This window comes from Drosophila pseudoobscura, chromosome 4 (genome assembly GCF_009870125.1).
Source record: "Drosophila pseudoobscura strain MV-25-SWS-2005 chromosome 4, UCI_Dpse_MV25, whole genome shotgun sequence".
NCBI classification, from domain to species: domain Eukaryota; kingdom Metazoa; phylum Arthropoda; class Insecta; order Diptera; family Drosophilidae; genus Drosophila; species Drosophila pseudoobscura.
The window spans coordinates 27,403,934-27,420,732 of NC_046681.1; the positions used below are offsets into that span (position 1 = coordinate 27,403,934).

At 45.3% G+C, this 16,799-nt stretch overlaps 2 protein-coding genes across 3 annotated transcripts; one reads left to right on the forward strand and one right to left on the reverse strand.

Moving 5' to 3' along the window:
* Positions 1–255: 255 nt before the first annotated feature.
* Positions 256–2,288, forward strand: Atg4a (Autophagy-related 4a). The gene is made up of 5 exons (XM_001356960.4): positions 256–814; positions 876–1,218; positions 1,289–1,368; positions 1,432–1,977; positions 2,173–2,288. The coding sequence occupies exons 1-5, from the start codon at positions 631–633 to the stop codon at positions 2,247–2,249; spliced, it is 1,230 nt and encodes a 409-aa protein (XP_001356996.1). The 5' UTR covers positions 256–630; the 3' UTR covers positions 2,250–2,288.
* Positions 2,289–2,586: 298 nt separating this feature from the next.
* On the reverse strand, positions 2,587–9,126 carry LOC4817594 (serine/threonine-protein kinase NIM1). Of its 2 annotated transcripts, none has more exons than XM_001356961.4 (7): positions 5,552–5,640; positions 5,304–5,403; positions 5,125–5,242; positions 4,910–5,066; positions 4,736–4,844; positions 4,428–4,670; positions 2,587–4,368 (listed from the first exon to the last, which is right to left on the reverse strand). In XM_001356961.4, the coding sequence occupies exons 1-7, from the start codon at positions 5,558–5,560 to the stop codon at positions 3,551–3,553; spliced, it is 1,554 nt and encodes a 517-aa protein (XP_001356997.4). In that variant the 5' UTR covers positions 5,561–5,640; the 3' UTR covers positions 2,587–3,550. The 2 variants fall into 2 exon arrangements, with proteins under 2 accessions (XP_001356997.4, XP_015036365.2); XM_015180879.2 differs by lacking the exon at positions 5,552–5,640 and adding an exon at positions 8,671–9,126 and having other exon boundaries at positions 3,551–4,368.
* Positions 9,127–16,799: the final 7,673 nt, after the last annotated feature.

Genomic DNA, 16,799 nt, shown 5'->3' on the forward strand with positions numbered 1-16,799 from the left:
TTTAGGAATCACTGGGACTGAGATAAATTCTCCATCATATTACTGCTATTCAGGTGGCGTTGCTTCCTGCTCGACATTCAAATCCGCCCGCTACAAACTTGCTGAGAAAAAAGAGGGTATGGACAACATCAACACGGCCCAGAAAATGCAACGCATGCTAGCCAAACCCACCCCTTTCGGCTAATATACCTTGAACTCAAGAATAGCACAGCTGGTGCTGTTAGGCGCACTGTTAGTTAACCTTATGACGTTTTCCAATACTTCGCGGTACGACGTCAACACATTCGTCGTGGCAGCGCAGCGACGTCGCTGTTGTTATCGTTGTAATCAATTCGAGTTCTAAAAAAAAATACATAGTGGAAGCAGAAAATACGAATTTAAGGTGTAATCAGCACCAGACACTGCCAACAACAAATGCATTTGCTGTGACCCCCCCAGGGTGTTGGAGCAGGGCGCAGCGGAGGCGACAATAAAAGGCCAAAACAAAGGCAGCTGGCAGAGGCAGAAACAGAGCCCGAGCAGAGGCAGAGCCAGAGACAAACCGAAACGTCATTGGCAGGCAATTAACGGAAACGAAACGGAAGGCGACGCCCGCGACGAAGGTGGGAATCTAGGACTCCGCCTCCATCCATGCTGGTTATCCTCGCCGATCAGCTAACGCGAATCATGGAGAGCGTCTTCGAAGCCTATCTGGGTCCGGACAGCGTCCTGGCCAGTGCCGTAGGCCAGGCGGTGGGCAGCGGCGAGCCAGAGGATATACCCAAACGGAACACTGACGTCTGGGTGCTGGGCAGACGATACAATGCCATACAGGGTGAGTGGTGGACGCCAACACTAGAGGCAAATCATCAATCATCGTTTATTCCTTTCCACAGAACTAGAAGTCATCCGAAGGGATATACAGTCCCGACTGTGGTGTACCTATCGCCACGGTTTCATGCCCTTAGGTGAGGTGCAGCTCACCACGGATAGGGGATGGGGCTGCATGCTGCGCTGCGGCCAGATGGTCCTCGCTCAGGCCCTTATTGACCTGCATTTGGGACGCGATTGGTTTTGGACACCCGAGTGCCAGGATGCCACCTACCTCAAGATTGTGAATCGCTTTGAAGATGTCCGCAAGAGCTACTACTCCATACACCAGATCGCCCTTATGGGTGAATCCCAGAACAAGGCGGTGGGCGAGTGGCTGGGACCCAATACAGTGGCACAGATCCTCAAGTAAGTGGAGAAGAGATATCCATTCGTATATAGGAGGGATTGTAATCTGAGATTACTCTGATGCTTTCAGAAAACTGGTGCTATTCGATGACTGGTGTTCGCTGGTGGTCCATGTGGCTATGGACAGCACTGTGGTCCTCGATGATGTCTGTGAGTGATGGCTGAACTGGAATCCAAGGAGTCCATGCTTATTCCTCGCTTATTTCTTTGTAGATTCACTCTGCCTGGAAGGAGATGCCTGGAAGCCACTTCTACTTATAATCCCCCTGCGGCTGGGCATCAGCGACATCAATCCCATCTACATCCCAGCTCTGAAACGCTGTCTCGAGCTGGACAGCAGCTGTGGCATGATCGGCGGCCGTCCAAATCAGGCTCTGTACTTCCTTGGATACGTCGAAGACGAAGTGTTGTACCTGGATCCACACACCACGCAAAGGACGGGCGTGGTGGGCCAGAAGACCTCCTCAGGCGAACAGGAACACGACGAGACCTACCATCAGAAGCATGCGGCACGCTTGAGCTTCTCCGCCATGGATCCCTCGCTGGCCGTCTGCTTCCTGTGCAAGACCAGTGACAGCTTTCAGCAGCTACTCGAGAAACTGCGCCAGGAGGTGCTGGGCATGTGCTCGCCGGCGCTCTTCGAGATTAGCCAGACGCGCGCCGTTGACTGGGACACGGCGGAGGATATTGAATGGCCGACCATGCCGGATATTGACTGGCCGGCCGGCACCTCAGACTCGGACTCGTTTGCCATAGTAGGTGAGTATTTGTTGTTGTAATCGGTAATGTGGAGAGGCGAGATCTTGATTAGGTTTAACAGTCGCGTCCGTCTGAGATTGCTGCACACAATATTTCTTTCTTAAATCGAGAGTTCCATCTGTTCCATCTTACCATAAAATTCTCACTCAATTTCCACTCAAAACCAACGTCTTATCAATCCATTCCACTCCACAGAAGAGAGCGTAAGAGACGGCGACGCTGCCGGCACCAGCAGCAGCGGCAGCAAACCCAGTGAGAGAGCCGTCGTTTGAGAGAAGCCCCAGTTAGTTGGCTCTCTCGCTCTCTGCCCTGCGCCAAAAAGAACAAAAGCAACAACAATAAGCAAAAGTGGAGCGACAGAGGCAGCGACAGCGATAGCGAGCGGCAGAGAGCAGAGCCCGGCGGATGCTGCAAATGCAATATAATAAGGCTAGATAGAGAGTGCAAGGTGTATTCATAAAGGGGCAAGGCCCAATGCCCAATGAGATTGCTCCTAAAACGTTTGATAGCTGAGGAGAGCGGTAGAGCCTCACATTATATATAGTATGTGTGAATATACCTTGGCGATTGGATGAGACTTAGTTTATAATATGTTTCCGATTTGTACGATTACGATTCTTTCATAATGCTGCTTTATTGTACGAGTACGAGATTGACTCCACGGGAGACAATACACAAAAAACACACTGTTCATGCTTTTTGATGATCAATTAAACATTTTTATGCAACGTTGTACATTGAGAGGGTTTTCAAAGATCGCAATATTCATATTTATAGATGTATTCATATTCATATTCATATTCGTATATTCGCCTGTATATGTATGCTCAAAAATGGACCAACAACTAAATACATAATACTTGGACTATATGTATGGTATAACTATATGTAGGTATATATATATATTTTTATATATCAATTTCACTATTCGCCTCCGGCTGTAACAGTTTGAAACAACACAAACTACTTGAAATAAGGAACTTTCTCGCTATGCTGCTGGGTTAATGAGGAGGAAACCAAAGGAAAAACGAGACTACGTTAACAACAAACTTCTGCCGACTCTTACAGCTGGCAAAATTGACACTAATTGGGCATGGCCTGTGGCAGGTCCTGTGGCTGAAACCCAACCCAAAGAAAGGCTTACCCATAGCATACATCTCTAGGGGTAATTGTGGCTGGCCTTAAGGGGTGTCTTCTTTGGGCAAGTGCAGGACCATTGGGATCGGATCTAAGATACATGTGCGAAGGAGTCAGAGATGATTGCTGTCTGAAACTGGTACTCCATCGAGGCACTACACTCCGATTTCAACTTTTGGCATCGTAAAATTTGGTCTTAAAAGTGACAAAGCTCTAACTTCCCGATCCCAAGGCTTTCGACTGATAGCAGCCATCTCTCTGAGACATTTTGAGCATTCTTTTATATAAAAAACATTCAATCCTAGACAATCATCTGCTGTAGCCCCACTAAGTATGCTATGGACAACTAAGATTACCTTTCTTTGGGGGAACGGAACCCCAAGATCGACCAGAACCAGGTGAGTAATATAAACATTCAACAGGTTTATGACCCTACTTAGAGTATACAGCAAGAGCGCTCGATTCGCTTCTCCACCTTGGGCTCAATGTGCAGGGCCATCTCGACGTGTTTGCGGGCCAGCCACGATTGCTTCTGCAGCCGGTTGACCACAATCCGATAGGCCCCAATGATGTCCGAGCGGGGCCCACTCTGGCGGGCATTGAGCAGCATCTCCGAGGAGAGACCCAGCTCGGCCAGCAGCTGGCGCGCCTCGAACTCCAGAGCCCCCAACTTGCTGAGATCTTCGGTGGCGGTGGGCAGCATCACGCAGCTGCCCGTCTCTGCATCGTAGTTCTTGAACAGGGGACAATCCTCGGCCACCTCGACGTTCCAGGGATTTATCTTGGCGGAGGGGCATTGGCTGCCATTCGAACAGGACAGCTGTTTCTCGGGCTCCGTCTCCATGGGCGTGACCTTCTTCTTGAGCGTTCCGCAGAGTAGATACCGCCTGCCAGGACGCTTGGCCGGCTCGGCCGTTGCCTCCTTGACTTGGCTCGGCACCTGCAGGAGCAGCTCGTGCCCGAGCTCAATGGGCTGCAGAAAGTTCTGCACAAACATCTCGTCCTGCTGGCGCGTGTTCATGCTAATAGCCGGCTTCTTGACCACCTCCGCATACCGGTCCCTCAGCGAGGCGGACTTTCTCAGGCGGTGCGACTTGGTGCGCACCCAGAAGATGGATCGCTTGACGGGCTTGCTGTGCAGATTGATCTCGTACTGCATGAGGTCGGCGCTCAGCTTGGGGCAAGTCACAAACTGGCTGTTCAGCATATCATCGATGGTGGGCCGCTGGGCGGGTATGTGGATAAGAACGCGCTCTGCAAGGGAGTGCAAAAGATAGAGGACTCTCCATTTCTCTCAAGGATCTCTCACTTACGTATTAATCTTATGCAGGGCAAACTGAGCTGTCCCGGCAGCAGATAGTCCCCCTTAAGAATGGCTGCCTTGAGGCCCGGTATGGTGGGGGCCCGAAAAGGCATATTCCCTACGACCATAAAGTACAACAAAATGCCCAGGGCCCAGACATCGACGGGGGCGCCTATGTAATGATCATCGGAGAAGAGCTCTGGGGCGGCATATGGCGGTGAGCCGCAAAATGTGTCGAGCTTCTGATTGGCACCTATCCGAGGGATCGATTGGTGATATTTTAGAACAGGTAAAACAATGGCAGTGGTAATGGCTTACCATTGATGAGTTGTGTGCTGAAACCAAAGTCGGCCAGCTTCAGGCGATCCTCTGACAGGAGCAGCACGTTCTCCGCCTTGATATCGCGATGCACATAGCCAAGGCTGTGCTATAAGCGCATTTCAGGACTAGAGTTATCAAAGGATCTCGATGGGGTTCGGTTTTAGATCTTACCATATGCTTGACGGCCAGCAGGAGCTGTTTGAATAGAGGCGCCGCATGAATCTCCCTCAGGGGACCGCCTTGGGTGATGTGGTTGTAGAGCTCTCCGCCGCGGATCCACTCGGTGACCAGATAGACACGTCCCAAAGTCTCAACCACCTCGAAAAGCCTACAAGAGATGGAAGGTTAAAGGAATGCCATTACACAGTGTACGCTTTTGGTCTCACCTTAAGATGTTCGGATGATGAACACACTCGAGAGTGGCTATCTCGCTGGACAGCATCCGCAGCGCCTTGGCATCGAGTCCAGCCCGATCCAGGTCCACCACCTTAATGGCCACCTTGTCTGGCAATCGAATAGGAGGATGTCAATATATAATCAATGGAAATCTAATATAGAAACCTACCACGCGTTAGCTGATGGACGGCCAGTTTGACTTTTGAGAAATTGCCGCGACCGATGTCGCCACAGAATCTGTAGAGACCAATGCGACGGCCAATGGTCACCTGGAAGATAAGACCAAGTGGGAAAAATTAAGAATTAGGAAGGTAGAAATATTTAAATTTATATCTGCTATTTTCACATAAAATCCTATTTTAGTCCTTATATGATATTAAACAGGACAATAGGTCTCCATTGATTTCTGCTACATACTCTAAACATCTGAGTACTTTTGTTTCTTATACATTTTATATTAATCAACCTGGTTAGGCTGCTGGGGTTTGACGCTTTTAATACTTTTTTCACTCAGGTTCTATGATTCTGAATCTCCACAGCACGGAATAGAGCCCATTCATCATTCATTCGAAGAAAGCAAAGCTTTCCAGAACAGTATCTGCAGGCTTGCGCTTCTTCTATTTGAGATACAGAACGATCCGATGACCGTGCGTAGACTTACGGATGTGAGAGATACAAGATTCTCTTATGGGCAAACAACTAGCAATATATTATTCCATATTCAGTATCTTTACTTAACAGCAAGCGCACACATTTTGTTCTTGCATTTGGCATGGCTTGGATATAATTAAATCAAATTTATACCGCTTCCCATTGCCACCACAAAAGTAAACCAAAGTTGAATTGTTGGCTTGGCCTTTTCATATACGTGAATATATGTTTTCCATTCAATTGTTAAACAATTTGTCTTTCCCACACTCCATTTGAGTCTATGGTTTCGTCTTTGGCTTTGTTTTGACCCCACATTAACCCCAAACACTAGGGGCTGAAACCATACAAAGCAAAGAGATCCTAGGACTTCCGCAAGGATAATAAATTGGTATTTTGTTGGAATACATTTTGGCATTCATTTAACTTAAATTTCAAGTATTTGCATGTGCAAAAGGCACTCAAAGTATGAGCAATTTCCTTGTTTGATTTCCACCAGGGACAAAAGTCCACTAAAGACCGCCTTGAGCTTGGGCCATTGAATGCAGCGATTATTTGCGGTGGGTACACATGTTGTAACAATTAACATTGACTGCCTCCATATTCCGGGCCGAAACTTGTTGGCCGCTAATTTATTGTTATACGAGTGCTGCCCCCATTTATAGTGTGCGCTGAATGTGGTCTTCGAAAAGTGCCTGTGCCCTCGCCCTCGCCCTCGTCCGCGCCCTCGCACTCGCCCTCGCTCTTGTTGCTGGACTCACAATTAGTCAAGGTCAAGGGGGCACCATTTTTTTTGTTAATGTAATTTGAACTGTGGCTGCACTTATCGTGGCTTCCACTTGCCGCTGCTTGTTGCTTATTGCAGGCATATTATACTCTTTCAGAGTCGAAAATAAAAGGTCCTTCTGTATATATCATAAGGAAAACAGGGCTTGGCTTGTTTCCAAAGATATCTCGAACAAATCATACAAATCTCACTTTCAAAAGATATATTTTATGCAAATCTCCTTGTGGTTTCCCTAGAACCTATTTTTCTCTAAGAGTATTAAACGCCTCTGCTTCTAAGGCTTAGGCTTTTCTTGTTTTATTTCTGCTGTTGGCTGGTTGGCTTAATCCACCTTTTGAGCCATCGAGAGGGGTTTGTGTGTGTGTGGGCGTTAATTAAGGCGAAACGCAACGAAACGCGGCGTATACGTAATGCGGCTGCCTTGCATTCGGTCACACGCGCACATACAAAGCACCCCCTCTCTCCCCCCCCACAGAGCTTAATTCCACGGTGCATGAGCCCACACACACACACACACATACAGACAGTTTTCTCTTCTCGGGCTCTCGCGCTCCCCCCTTTCAAAGCCATTGGGGCACAAGCAAATTAGCCTTGAACCTCCGCATAATTGCAGCGCTGCTGCAGAGGGTTTGTGTATTAGCTAACACACACAAGGGGCGACAATGGCCTGGAACTGGACCTGGGCCGGGTCTGGCCTACACTGGAGCTGAGCTGCCGTGACGTCAGCATGTCAGAGGTGAACTCTTTTTGTGCCGCCGCCGTCGCCGCATGCCGCATGCCACATACATCGTACATTGTACAGGTTGCATGGTCTTCTACCTATACTCGTAGCATGAACAAGCAGACCATTCATCATCCGCAAGGACACGCTAATCTGGCACAATAAGTTCCGTGGCCTGGCATGACACTTTGTGAAGATGAAATTTGTGTCCTACCAATTTAGATGCTTTTGACACCAGAAACTGGGCCAAGTGGAAATTTGTTTGTTCAGCGGAAGCTTCGAAATGCGGAATAAATTCATGGCGGGTTGTTGAGCGTCAAATGGTTTACTATGCACATACAATGGGAGATTAAGGATCCTTAAGGTAAAGTGAGACGTAATAGGAGAGGGCTTTTGATATAGGACTTAAGAATATGAGATTTCAGCAGTTAGATTTCATTTGAATTAATGACTCTTTTACCTTTACTTAAAGAAGAAATCCTATTCAAGGGGTAGCTATATTATTAGCCGTAATCTTCCTAAGGAAAATACTACTTCGATTATGTTTATTCCCCAAAGACATTTTTTTGCTAAATAAACTTTAACCGAGAACTACACAAATTTGGCTTCCTTTTAGAACTAGAAATTATAAGATTTGTAGAATGATAATGTTGTTTGTCAAACTTTGTGCTACATTTATCTATTTTCGAAATTTGTTTAACGCCTACAAATTATGGGTATTTATATTTATCTTTATGATTGCATTTCGCAAATATTAAATATGGGTATTAGGCAAACGGCTCTATTTGTAAAACAAATACTGCATTTATTTATTCAAACTAAAGCAAATGAAATTTTGGGGACCCTGCCCTGGCTGCGCAAAGCATGAATAAATATAATTGATAGTCATTTGTATATTTTATAAATATTTAATATCATATCACATGCGGAGGCATTGGAAGGTAACGCGCCTGCCGAGAGCGGCTTCTTTGGTGGTGGCTGAAGCCGCCATCTTGAAATATATTTTCAAATAAATAAAATTCAATAAAACACCTCTTTTAATTAAAATTAAAACACCAAAAAATTTATACAGAATAGTTTATTTTGTATAAAAAAACTTCCTGAAATTTAGCCAATTTTGTCGCCTTAGAAGGGAACAGGCAGCTCTTTCCGTTTAGCCCCATCGCTCTTTGAAAATCACTTAGAAATGTACAAGTATTTGCCCCCGTTTCACACTTAGTTGAAAAAGTTACAGGTATGTGGGTGATTATCAGATACAGATACAGATACACGTTGTTTACTTTACCTCAAATTTGCTGCTAGAGAATCGCCTGTTAGTGCCCTCTTGGCCCCTGCCCACTAACTCCCGCCTCACGCCCACCCACCTCAGATTGCACTCACCTCGTGTCCGCAGCGGGGATCGCATTGCAGCGCTTTGGTTAGCCGCTGATAGGGCGGTGTGGGTGGGGGCGGCTGACAGATTGCCAGCGACGGTGCCTGCGACGATGCCGGTGCCGGTGCCGGTGCCAGCGACGGCGTCGATGTCGCTTTCACAGTGGCGGCTGAACTGCGCAGCGCTTTGGTATCCACGGCTGCCGTTTTGCTGCTTGCTTCTCCTCTGTGTGGGGGTGTTGGGGTGTTGGGGGTGTGGTCCCTTCTGGGTTGCGGGTGGCAGTCAGAGAGCGCCCTGGACAGCGAGCTGTGTTTGAGTTTGTGTTTGAGTTTGAGTCCAAGTTCGTTTGAGGGTTCTTGGTTGGGCCTGGAGACAACTTGTTGGACGCCGTTTCGCTGGCTGGGTTTCTCTTGAGTCCTTTCCTGGTATATCCTGCCCGTCCAGACAATCCAGCTCTGTCTGTCCCTCTTCCTGTTGCTCGCTGAACTCGTGTGTAATTACAGAATGGCCAGTCCTAGTCTTAGGGCCGGAATCGCCTTACATTATTAAATGCTTTCCACAAAGAGCCACGCCTGCAATGGCAAACAAAACTTTGGTAAGAGAAGAAAGTTCCACGAAGTTGATTTCTATTATTGCTGGTGGGTGCCCTTCCGAAGGCGATACAAATACAAATTGAACAGATATACTCGTCTAAGAGGATTGTGTTACTTGGTCGGAAATGTTTCTGGCAAAAGTTTAAACAAAAGTTAAGCAATTGTGGGGGATTGATTCGTTTAGTGGTCCCTTCCGTGTGTTTGTTTTGTAAAGAAGAAAACTTGTGTGAAATCTTCATTGATGCATCACAAATTACAAGGAAAATGATTTAAGATCCTTTCCTCTGGCCAGAAATCATAAATTTCGGGTCTTAATAACCCCCCGAAGGGCTGGCAGATGCCAGAGGACTAAGACCATAAATTATGCTAATTTTAACAAAGTTCGACTCACTTTGCTGCCCCGAGGAGCGAGGCAATCCCTTGTGCAAAAATATGTATTCCAAGTATAATATAATTAACGGCTCTGGAGGGCTGGGAAAATGAGAAAACTTTCAGGATAATCGATGGGACTTAGTTGCAGAACAGATTCCAATAAGCGACTAAGCAATTCCTCAATAATTTAATAAGGAAAAGGTCTCGTTGCGCGCATCCTTTGGCGGATCCTTTAGGTTCAAGTAATTACGTAAATGGATTTTCTTTCCCATTTTTTTTTGGTTGCTGGCTGCTCGGGTTCTGCGTTGCTCAAATTTCCTGCACGTCGTCTTCAATAAAACACTGAAATGGCAAACAGAGCAGAAGACGATGGCAGGGAAGAGAGCGGCAGAAAGAGGTAGCTGGCTGGCATAGGGGCAATGTTTATATAGCAATCGGTTGTGCCAGCCCGCCCTCAAGCGTGACAGGAAGTTGCCCAGGAAGGAAGCAAGCAAAAGGCAAAAGCGACTAAGCCTGAACCCAGCCAACGGGCAGGCGACAAGGCGTTATAGATATATGCCAGTTCTATGCCAGCATATAAATATAGTATACATGTGCATATCAAATATACGAGTATGTACGTGTGTGTGTGTGTATATTTCGCACTATAAACATTTGAAATTATTATAAAAGCCCTCCGTGCCCCCCTTGGAGCTTGGCTTGGCACAACTTTCAGGGCAAGTCGGCGACAGGCGACGCCATCTTTCTGATTGACTGACAGCTGCAACACTCCTTTCCCTCGTGCGGCTGCGGCTGTGGCTTAGAGTGGGTTGCGTGTCCGTGTGTGTGTGCGTGAGTGGGTAGCACAATTAAATTCACATTTACATTCACATGCCAGGGCCAGCTGTCACAGATGTGCCCCGCAGGCGGCAGCCGCAATTTCGTTCGGGCGCTGAAAAGTATGCAATGAAATTTGTATACGCCATACATGTGAGGTCGAAGAGCATGATGGTGTTGCGGGTGGGTTGGTTACAGCTGTTAAAAAGAGTTTTCTACTGCCAGATACCGCAAAGATCTTTCTTATTTGCTTGTCCCTCCGCCGTCATTCTCCTCAAACACAGAAATGGTGGCAGCTGTGGTAGCAATCTCTCGAAAGACATACAGCAATTATCTACTGAATATCACCTTGTGATAAGATAAAGTTTATAGGCAGAATGAGACGAATCATGACACTGTTTCCATCAAAAAGTAATTTACGATCTTGTCTTTGCCTTTCGTTGGCATAATAGTGTTTGATTGGTACATGTAAGGGGTATTCTTTGGCGGAACTATCCCCAATGACGGTTTTCTTCAACACTTTTTCTCACTTATCTCACAAACACAGGCTCGCTCTCGCTCGCTGCTTGTTTCTGTGCGAGTTGGGGGTTACCTTAGTTGGTTCCCCTTTCAGTCAGGCATACATTTGCATGCTAATGACTCCACTCCCCCTCCCTCCATCACTCTGCGGGTGCGTACTGTAGTAGAATTACAGTTTTAATTACAAAACTAAACATGAATGCATCTGATATCAAACGAGAACAGAAGCGACGACTTTGTGCAGTTGGCAATTTGAGAGAGTAATGGCACCAGAAACAGAATACCAGAGTGAGGCAAGACGAGGATGAGGAGGATATAGTGCTGGAGGGGCGAGGAACGATATAGTGCTGAAAGGACGAGACGGAGTATAGGGCTGAAAGGACGTGACGGAGTATAGGGCTGAAAAGGGAATGGGAGAAGATATAGTGCCGTAGGGAAGAGTGGAACGGGAGTGGGATAGTTCCACACTCGAAAGCGTTTCAAGTTTATTTTTCTGCAAAGATGAATCCATTTGCTCGACAGCAAAAAAAGTGAAAGGAATCCCATAACTAGGTCAAAAATGTTTGCATAAAGAGCAGAAAAAGGGGTAATATGGAAAATGAGTGCGCGAAATGTTTCTAGGAAAAGTTTCAAACAAAAGTTGAACAATTGTTGGGTGATAATTGTGGGTCTTAAAGCAGGCTGTTGACTTGAACGGGGAATTCTAACAGAAGTGCGAATTGGCAGTCTCTTTAACACATTAAATATATATATCCTTTAAAATTTATTTGCATTGTATTTATATTCTTTTCCAGAGAACCTGGTCAAAAAGAAAACAATTCTTTTTACGCGGAAATTCAAAATCACAATTCCCAAGTAACAAAAGAAAGCCAAACAATAATAAAAACAAAGAATATCAGCTCTATTTTTAACTAAATAAACACGCAATTTGAGAGATTAAGTGGCAAAACAGCAGAGGAATACTCGTTAATCAGATAAAATTCATTGGAAGGGAATAACATTATTATGTCACGGCAGAACTAAGTTTGTGGACAAAAGCAAAATGTAACAAAAAATCAATCCGATATGGAAGAGGGAACACGACTCCATGACAGACTATGTTATGAATAAATTAACAGAAAATCGTTTGCATTGGCATTAGTATGTTAATTGAAACGTGACAGCAGTTTAAACAAAAGTCGAAACATCTACTCTATAAATAAACTGTCTTTTCTGTCACATAATTAAATTAATACAAATATTCATAAAGATAGTATAAAATATTTAAAAATTGTATACGGTCGTTGGCTTTAATAAATATGTAAATATTTCTAGTAGAAATTATTCTCTCTCATCCTTCTTTCACCTAGCTAATTTTTGAAACCATTTCTAGAAACCAATAAATCGTCTCATGATTTTCTAAAAGTAAACACTTTTCCCAAGAAATCCCTTCCCTGCAGCAAAAGCAAAAAACACATTTCTGCTGTTCATTCCGTTAGCGCATAAATTCTCGTAGTATTTACAACGCATTCCCATTGACCCATTTACAGGCTTGTTCTTGTTCCTCGTATAAATTACTACAGACAGTACAGATGGTGTCGAGTTTCGTAACATAGGACTTGGCCCCAAGTCCAAAGCAATTTCACTTGAAATCTCCCAGGCAGCCTGCGACTCCTGCCTCCTGCCGCCTGCCTCCCACTAGGATAGTATCTGGGCTTGCCCCCAGTAGTCGTTGGCATCTGCTCTCGACTGTGAATTATTCACACATTTTTGGGTCAAGTTCAATTGCAAACATTAATTATAAGGACTTGGCACTCTTGGCGCTCAAAACAAATTCGAAAAGTGCAGGCCCCCGTGAGAGAGAGCCAAGTGAGCGTGGCGCCCGTGAATCACTAAGAACATAATTAGATGCGTGGATGTCGTCTGATTAAAAATAACAAAAACAGCGCAACAAATGCAGAATTTTTAATCTGGTAGAGGAATCTGAGGGGGGGGGGGGGGGGTCTCTGGGGGCTGGACATGCATATGGGAGGGGCACTAAAGAGGGAGATGACCAGCTGTGACCGCTAGAGGCCAGTGCATATAAATAGAAAATTCTCCAAAATGAGATGTGCTGCAGTGCTGTGTGGATACCAGCAAAGTGGCCCAAGGACACTTGTTGTGGTCAACATTCTCCCCCTCCTCCTACGACCCCCCTCCCCCTCCACCCCTGAGTGCCACAAGAAGAAATCGATGGAAATCTGCATGGAAAAGTGAAAAAGACTGAAACTTGTATGTAAATGAAATTATGAAACACACAGAACTGCACTAAAAAGTTGGAATAATTAGGTTGAATGGGGGTGTGGTAAAGGGGGGGGGGGGGGGGGGGTTGTGGTGACACAGAAAATGGAATTTATCACAATTTGCACGTGTAATTAATTAGTTTTTACGCTCCATAAAGTTGGACTCCGGAGAAGTCATTACGGATTCTTGCCGTTCGTTCCTTCGTTTGCCTCCGACATTCCCATTTCCACCATTTTCTCATTTCCAATTTGAATTTCATAAAGCAAAAGCGACAGCAGAGGCAACAGCAACAACAACAACCACCCAAAATTTAGTCATGTCCTTCAACTTGAACCCCCCTCCATTCCCGTTCCCTCCATTCTAGCCATATTTTCCCAACCATTTCCTCAATTCGAGCTACTTACAAGACCAACAATGAGAACACAGGACAAAGGAACGCTAAACTGTTGATACCCTACCAAATCCATGCTGCCAATGGACGCTATACCCCAAAGGGACTATTTAGGAATCACTAAAGGTCATTAAGAACTATCCTTTGTACCTCAATCGCAGTTCTATCGGCTTTATATGATCGGATCTGCCTGGCAAACATCTACGAGTACTCCTAATCGTTGTACCTCCTGCTAGGGTATGGTAACGACCAGATCCACAACAATGGGAACAAGAGTCATAAGAATAAGTGGGAATAAAAGAGTGCATGGAGTGGGTAGCGGTGGTTGGAGGCAGAGTGTCCCGAGGCTGAGTGGAAAGTTAAGTTGAGAGGACAGACAATGTTTGCCAAAGAAGAGAGCGAGAAAACTGAATCTGCACTTTTTCCTTTTCTTTCCTTGAAAAGAGAAAAAGTTTCGACTGAGAGAGCAAATAATGAGACTAAAAGAATGCAAAATTATTCTGATTCGCAAAGGCATACAAATTTAATTAAAGTTAAATGTTGTTCAATGTAAAGTTTTTGATTAAATAATTGCAGAGATGTACCACTGCCCTGTAAATGTATCTCAATCTATGCCATCTATGCCTCTTCCTCTGCCACAACCAACGCAGAGAGTACCATGTGATTTGATTCTCCCATTTGGGCAGGGCTCAGCTGTTTAATGATCTTGAAATTACTGCTTAGAGGAAGCACTCCATCACCGGGAGAGACTGTTACCATCCGTATCCACCAGCCGCAAGTGCCCGTCATTATAGGTAATTCCCCAAAGTCAGAGCTCGGGGGAGCTGTGGGGGAGGGGATCGGGGCAAAAGCAATAATGCAAATACTCGGACTTCGAAGAACGTCCACAAGGGGTGCAGGTAGGGAAAGGTGCATACCTCCTACTCGGGCAACGCAGCCGATAAGAAAAGTAAATTTCTTCTGCTTCTACCTTTTCGTCCATTGTTTTTTATGCTTTTCGTTTCGGACAGCTCCAAACCGAAACCCAAGTCCAAGTCAAGAATAAACGACGACAACGTCGAAAAATTCCCAGCAAAAACAATACAAGAAAAGGCAGAATGGAAAACGTACAAAAAAAGAAAACGTAAGAAACGTAAGAATAAGAAATGAAAATTTGCATATAAAAACCCAAAAAGTCGCGCGGAAGTTGTATGCGAAATTTCGCATGGGCGTACGTGGACGTACGCTGCCCTGCCCTGCCCGGACTAGAGGCGTGGCCACAGAACCGAACCACAAAAAAAAGCCGTAAGGTGTAATGAGTGTGGAATGTCGTAAATTTGTAAATTGCTTCTGTTGCTGTCTTCTTCCAACACGTGTATGTAATTTGTGCGGTTCTTTTTGGACTCTCCGAAAAAGGGGGGAAACTCAAAGGGAGACCACCTTGTGGGAATTTCCGCTGAAAAAGGTAAATTATGAGCCACGCACCACTAAGCGCCGTCAAGTGGCATCCCCAGACAATGAGTCAAATGAAAATTACTCGGTTCCACTCTGGGCTCTACTACGTTACGGCAACGGTTCTTTTAACTGAATGTCAAATCTATTGTGGCGATTAAAAGGCGCATACCAACACCCACACACACGCGGCTGGCGAACGGCGCCGATTGTCAAGCCAGCTCAAGCAATTTAAAGCAATCAAAAAAAAAACAACCCAAAAGCCCACAGGCAAACAATTGCGGCTACAAGACTATCAGATACCCTTTAGCACGAGTGTGACAGGGCTCTCATCAGAGAAGCATACACTACGACCATGAAATGTACCCCAAGATGGAAGCCAGCAAGTACTAGGATAGCCATTTGGATATTTGCCACTGGACCTGCATCAAATCATCGAACCACCTTTTCCTCCATGTGCAGTGCTTATATACCCCTTGGGACGTTCAGTGTAATGTGCATAAAAAGAGCATATGCAGACAGAGAGCCGACAGAGAGCATAGATGAGAGCTTCCAAGTGGAGTGAGGCCAAAGCCTCAATCAAAGTCACTTTGAGAGAGCTAAGCTCGTGTACAGTTACACGCACTGCTGCCGTGACGCGGTGCTTTGACGAGAGTTATTGGGTCCATTGATCATTTTGTTGTTTCACCTCCGTCACCTTTTCAAATGGATTCGTTGGGTCAACAGCTGTCCCTCTCCTCCCTTCGGACTGGGGCGAGCGCCCATATTACGTCACAGTGTCAGTGTCAGGGAATGCAAATTAATATTAATTAAAAGCTCGCTCCCAGCTCGCCATCACCCGAAAAGTGTTTCAATTTCGGCAAACTTTTTTCCTCCCGCTTGACGCGTGAATGACGTTACTGTAAAAAGTTGGAGCGGGACAGCAGGCCGACTGTGTCCGTGCTGTGACGTGTTTAGGTAAGGGGTAACTGTGGATTATAGATTATGATTCCTGATAAGGGTTCCGGAGGCCTACGTCTGGCTGTGGCTTTACGTCTGTCTGGCTGTAAATGTGTGAAAATTCATTTGAAATGCTCAAGATTAATGACTGCGCCTGCCACAAATGCGTGGGGCAGCAGACCCTTTTGTGGTATCCATATCCCCCTGTCTGGATTCATCATAATCCTCGCAAAAAAGGGAAAATTTATGTGTCGCTATTAAATCAAACATTTCAAATTGTCTGCTTGTTTACACACAAAGTCCTGTGTTTGGGGATTGGTAGAATGTTTCATGGTGCAAAATGTGATATGATATATTTCTTTAACGTTTATTGATGGATTTGCACGGAACATCGCCCACACAACATCTGGTTTTAAAACATTTTTGAGGAAGAAAATACTCTGTAGTGAGGGGATTGAAATACATACATATGTATGTGTTCCGCATCAGGACTTGCACTTTAGATTGATTTTGGAATAATCAAGGTATATGCTCAGAACATTGAACGCCTACTGAATCCTGTTTGAGGTAATAATATTTATTTATTTATAAATAAAATTACCGAATGTTTATTTACATTGACAACTTCCAGATCAATGAATGGTTATCATTTCCCCACCAATGGGACCAGAATAATAACAGTATATATTTATTTTTGTCCCCTGAATGTATTTCATTCATAAAAGGCGTTTCCATACGTGTAATTTATTACTCCCAGATAAGAGTGTACAAATATATGTATCCAAATGGTAGGAGGTCTTATCTGATGTGCGTT

What these genes read in the sequence shown, in the direction of transcription:
- Atg4a (XM_001356960.4), top strand. Translation starts at nt 631, where the DNA reads ATGCTGGTTATCCTCGCCGATCAGCTAACGCGAATCATGGAGAGCGTC. An exon ending in TGTGGTCCTCGATGATGTCT is followed by an intron (nt 1,369 to 1,431) that starts GTGAGTGATGGC and finishes ATTTCTTTGTAG; the next exon opens with ATTCACTCTGCCTGGAAGGA. An exon ending in GGACTCGTTTGCCATAGTAG is followed by an intron (nt 1,978 to 2,172) that starts GTGAGTATTTGT and finishes TCCACTCCACAG; the next exon opens with AAGAGAGCGTAAGAGACGGC.
- LOC4817594 (XM_001356961.4), bottom strand. An exon ending in CATCATCCGAACATCTTAAG is followed by an intron (nt 5,067 to 5,124) that starts GTGAGACCAAAA and finishes CATCTCTTGTAG; the next exon opens with GCTTTTCGAGGTGGTTGAGA. An exon ending in CAGCACACAACTCATCAATG is followed by an intron (nt 4,671 to 4,735) that starts GTAAGCCATTAC and finishes TCCCTCGGATAG; the next exon opens with GTGCCAATCAGAAGCTCGAC.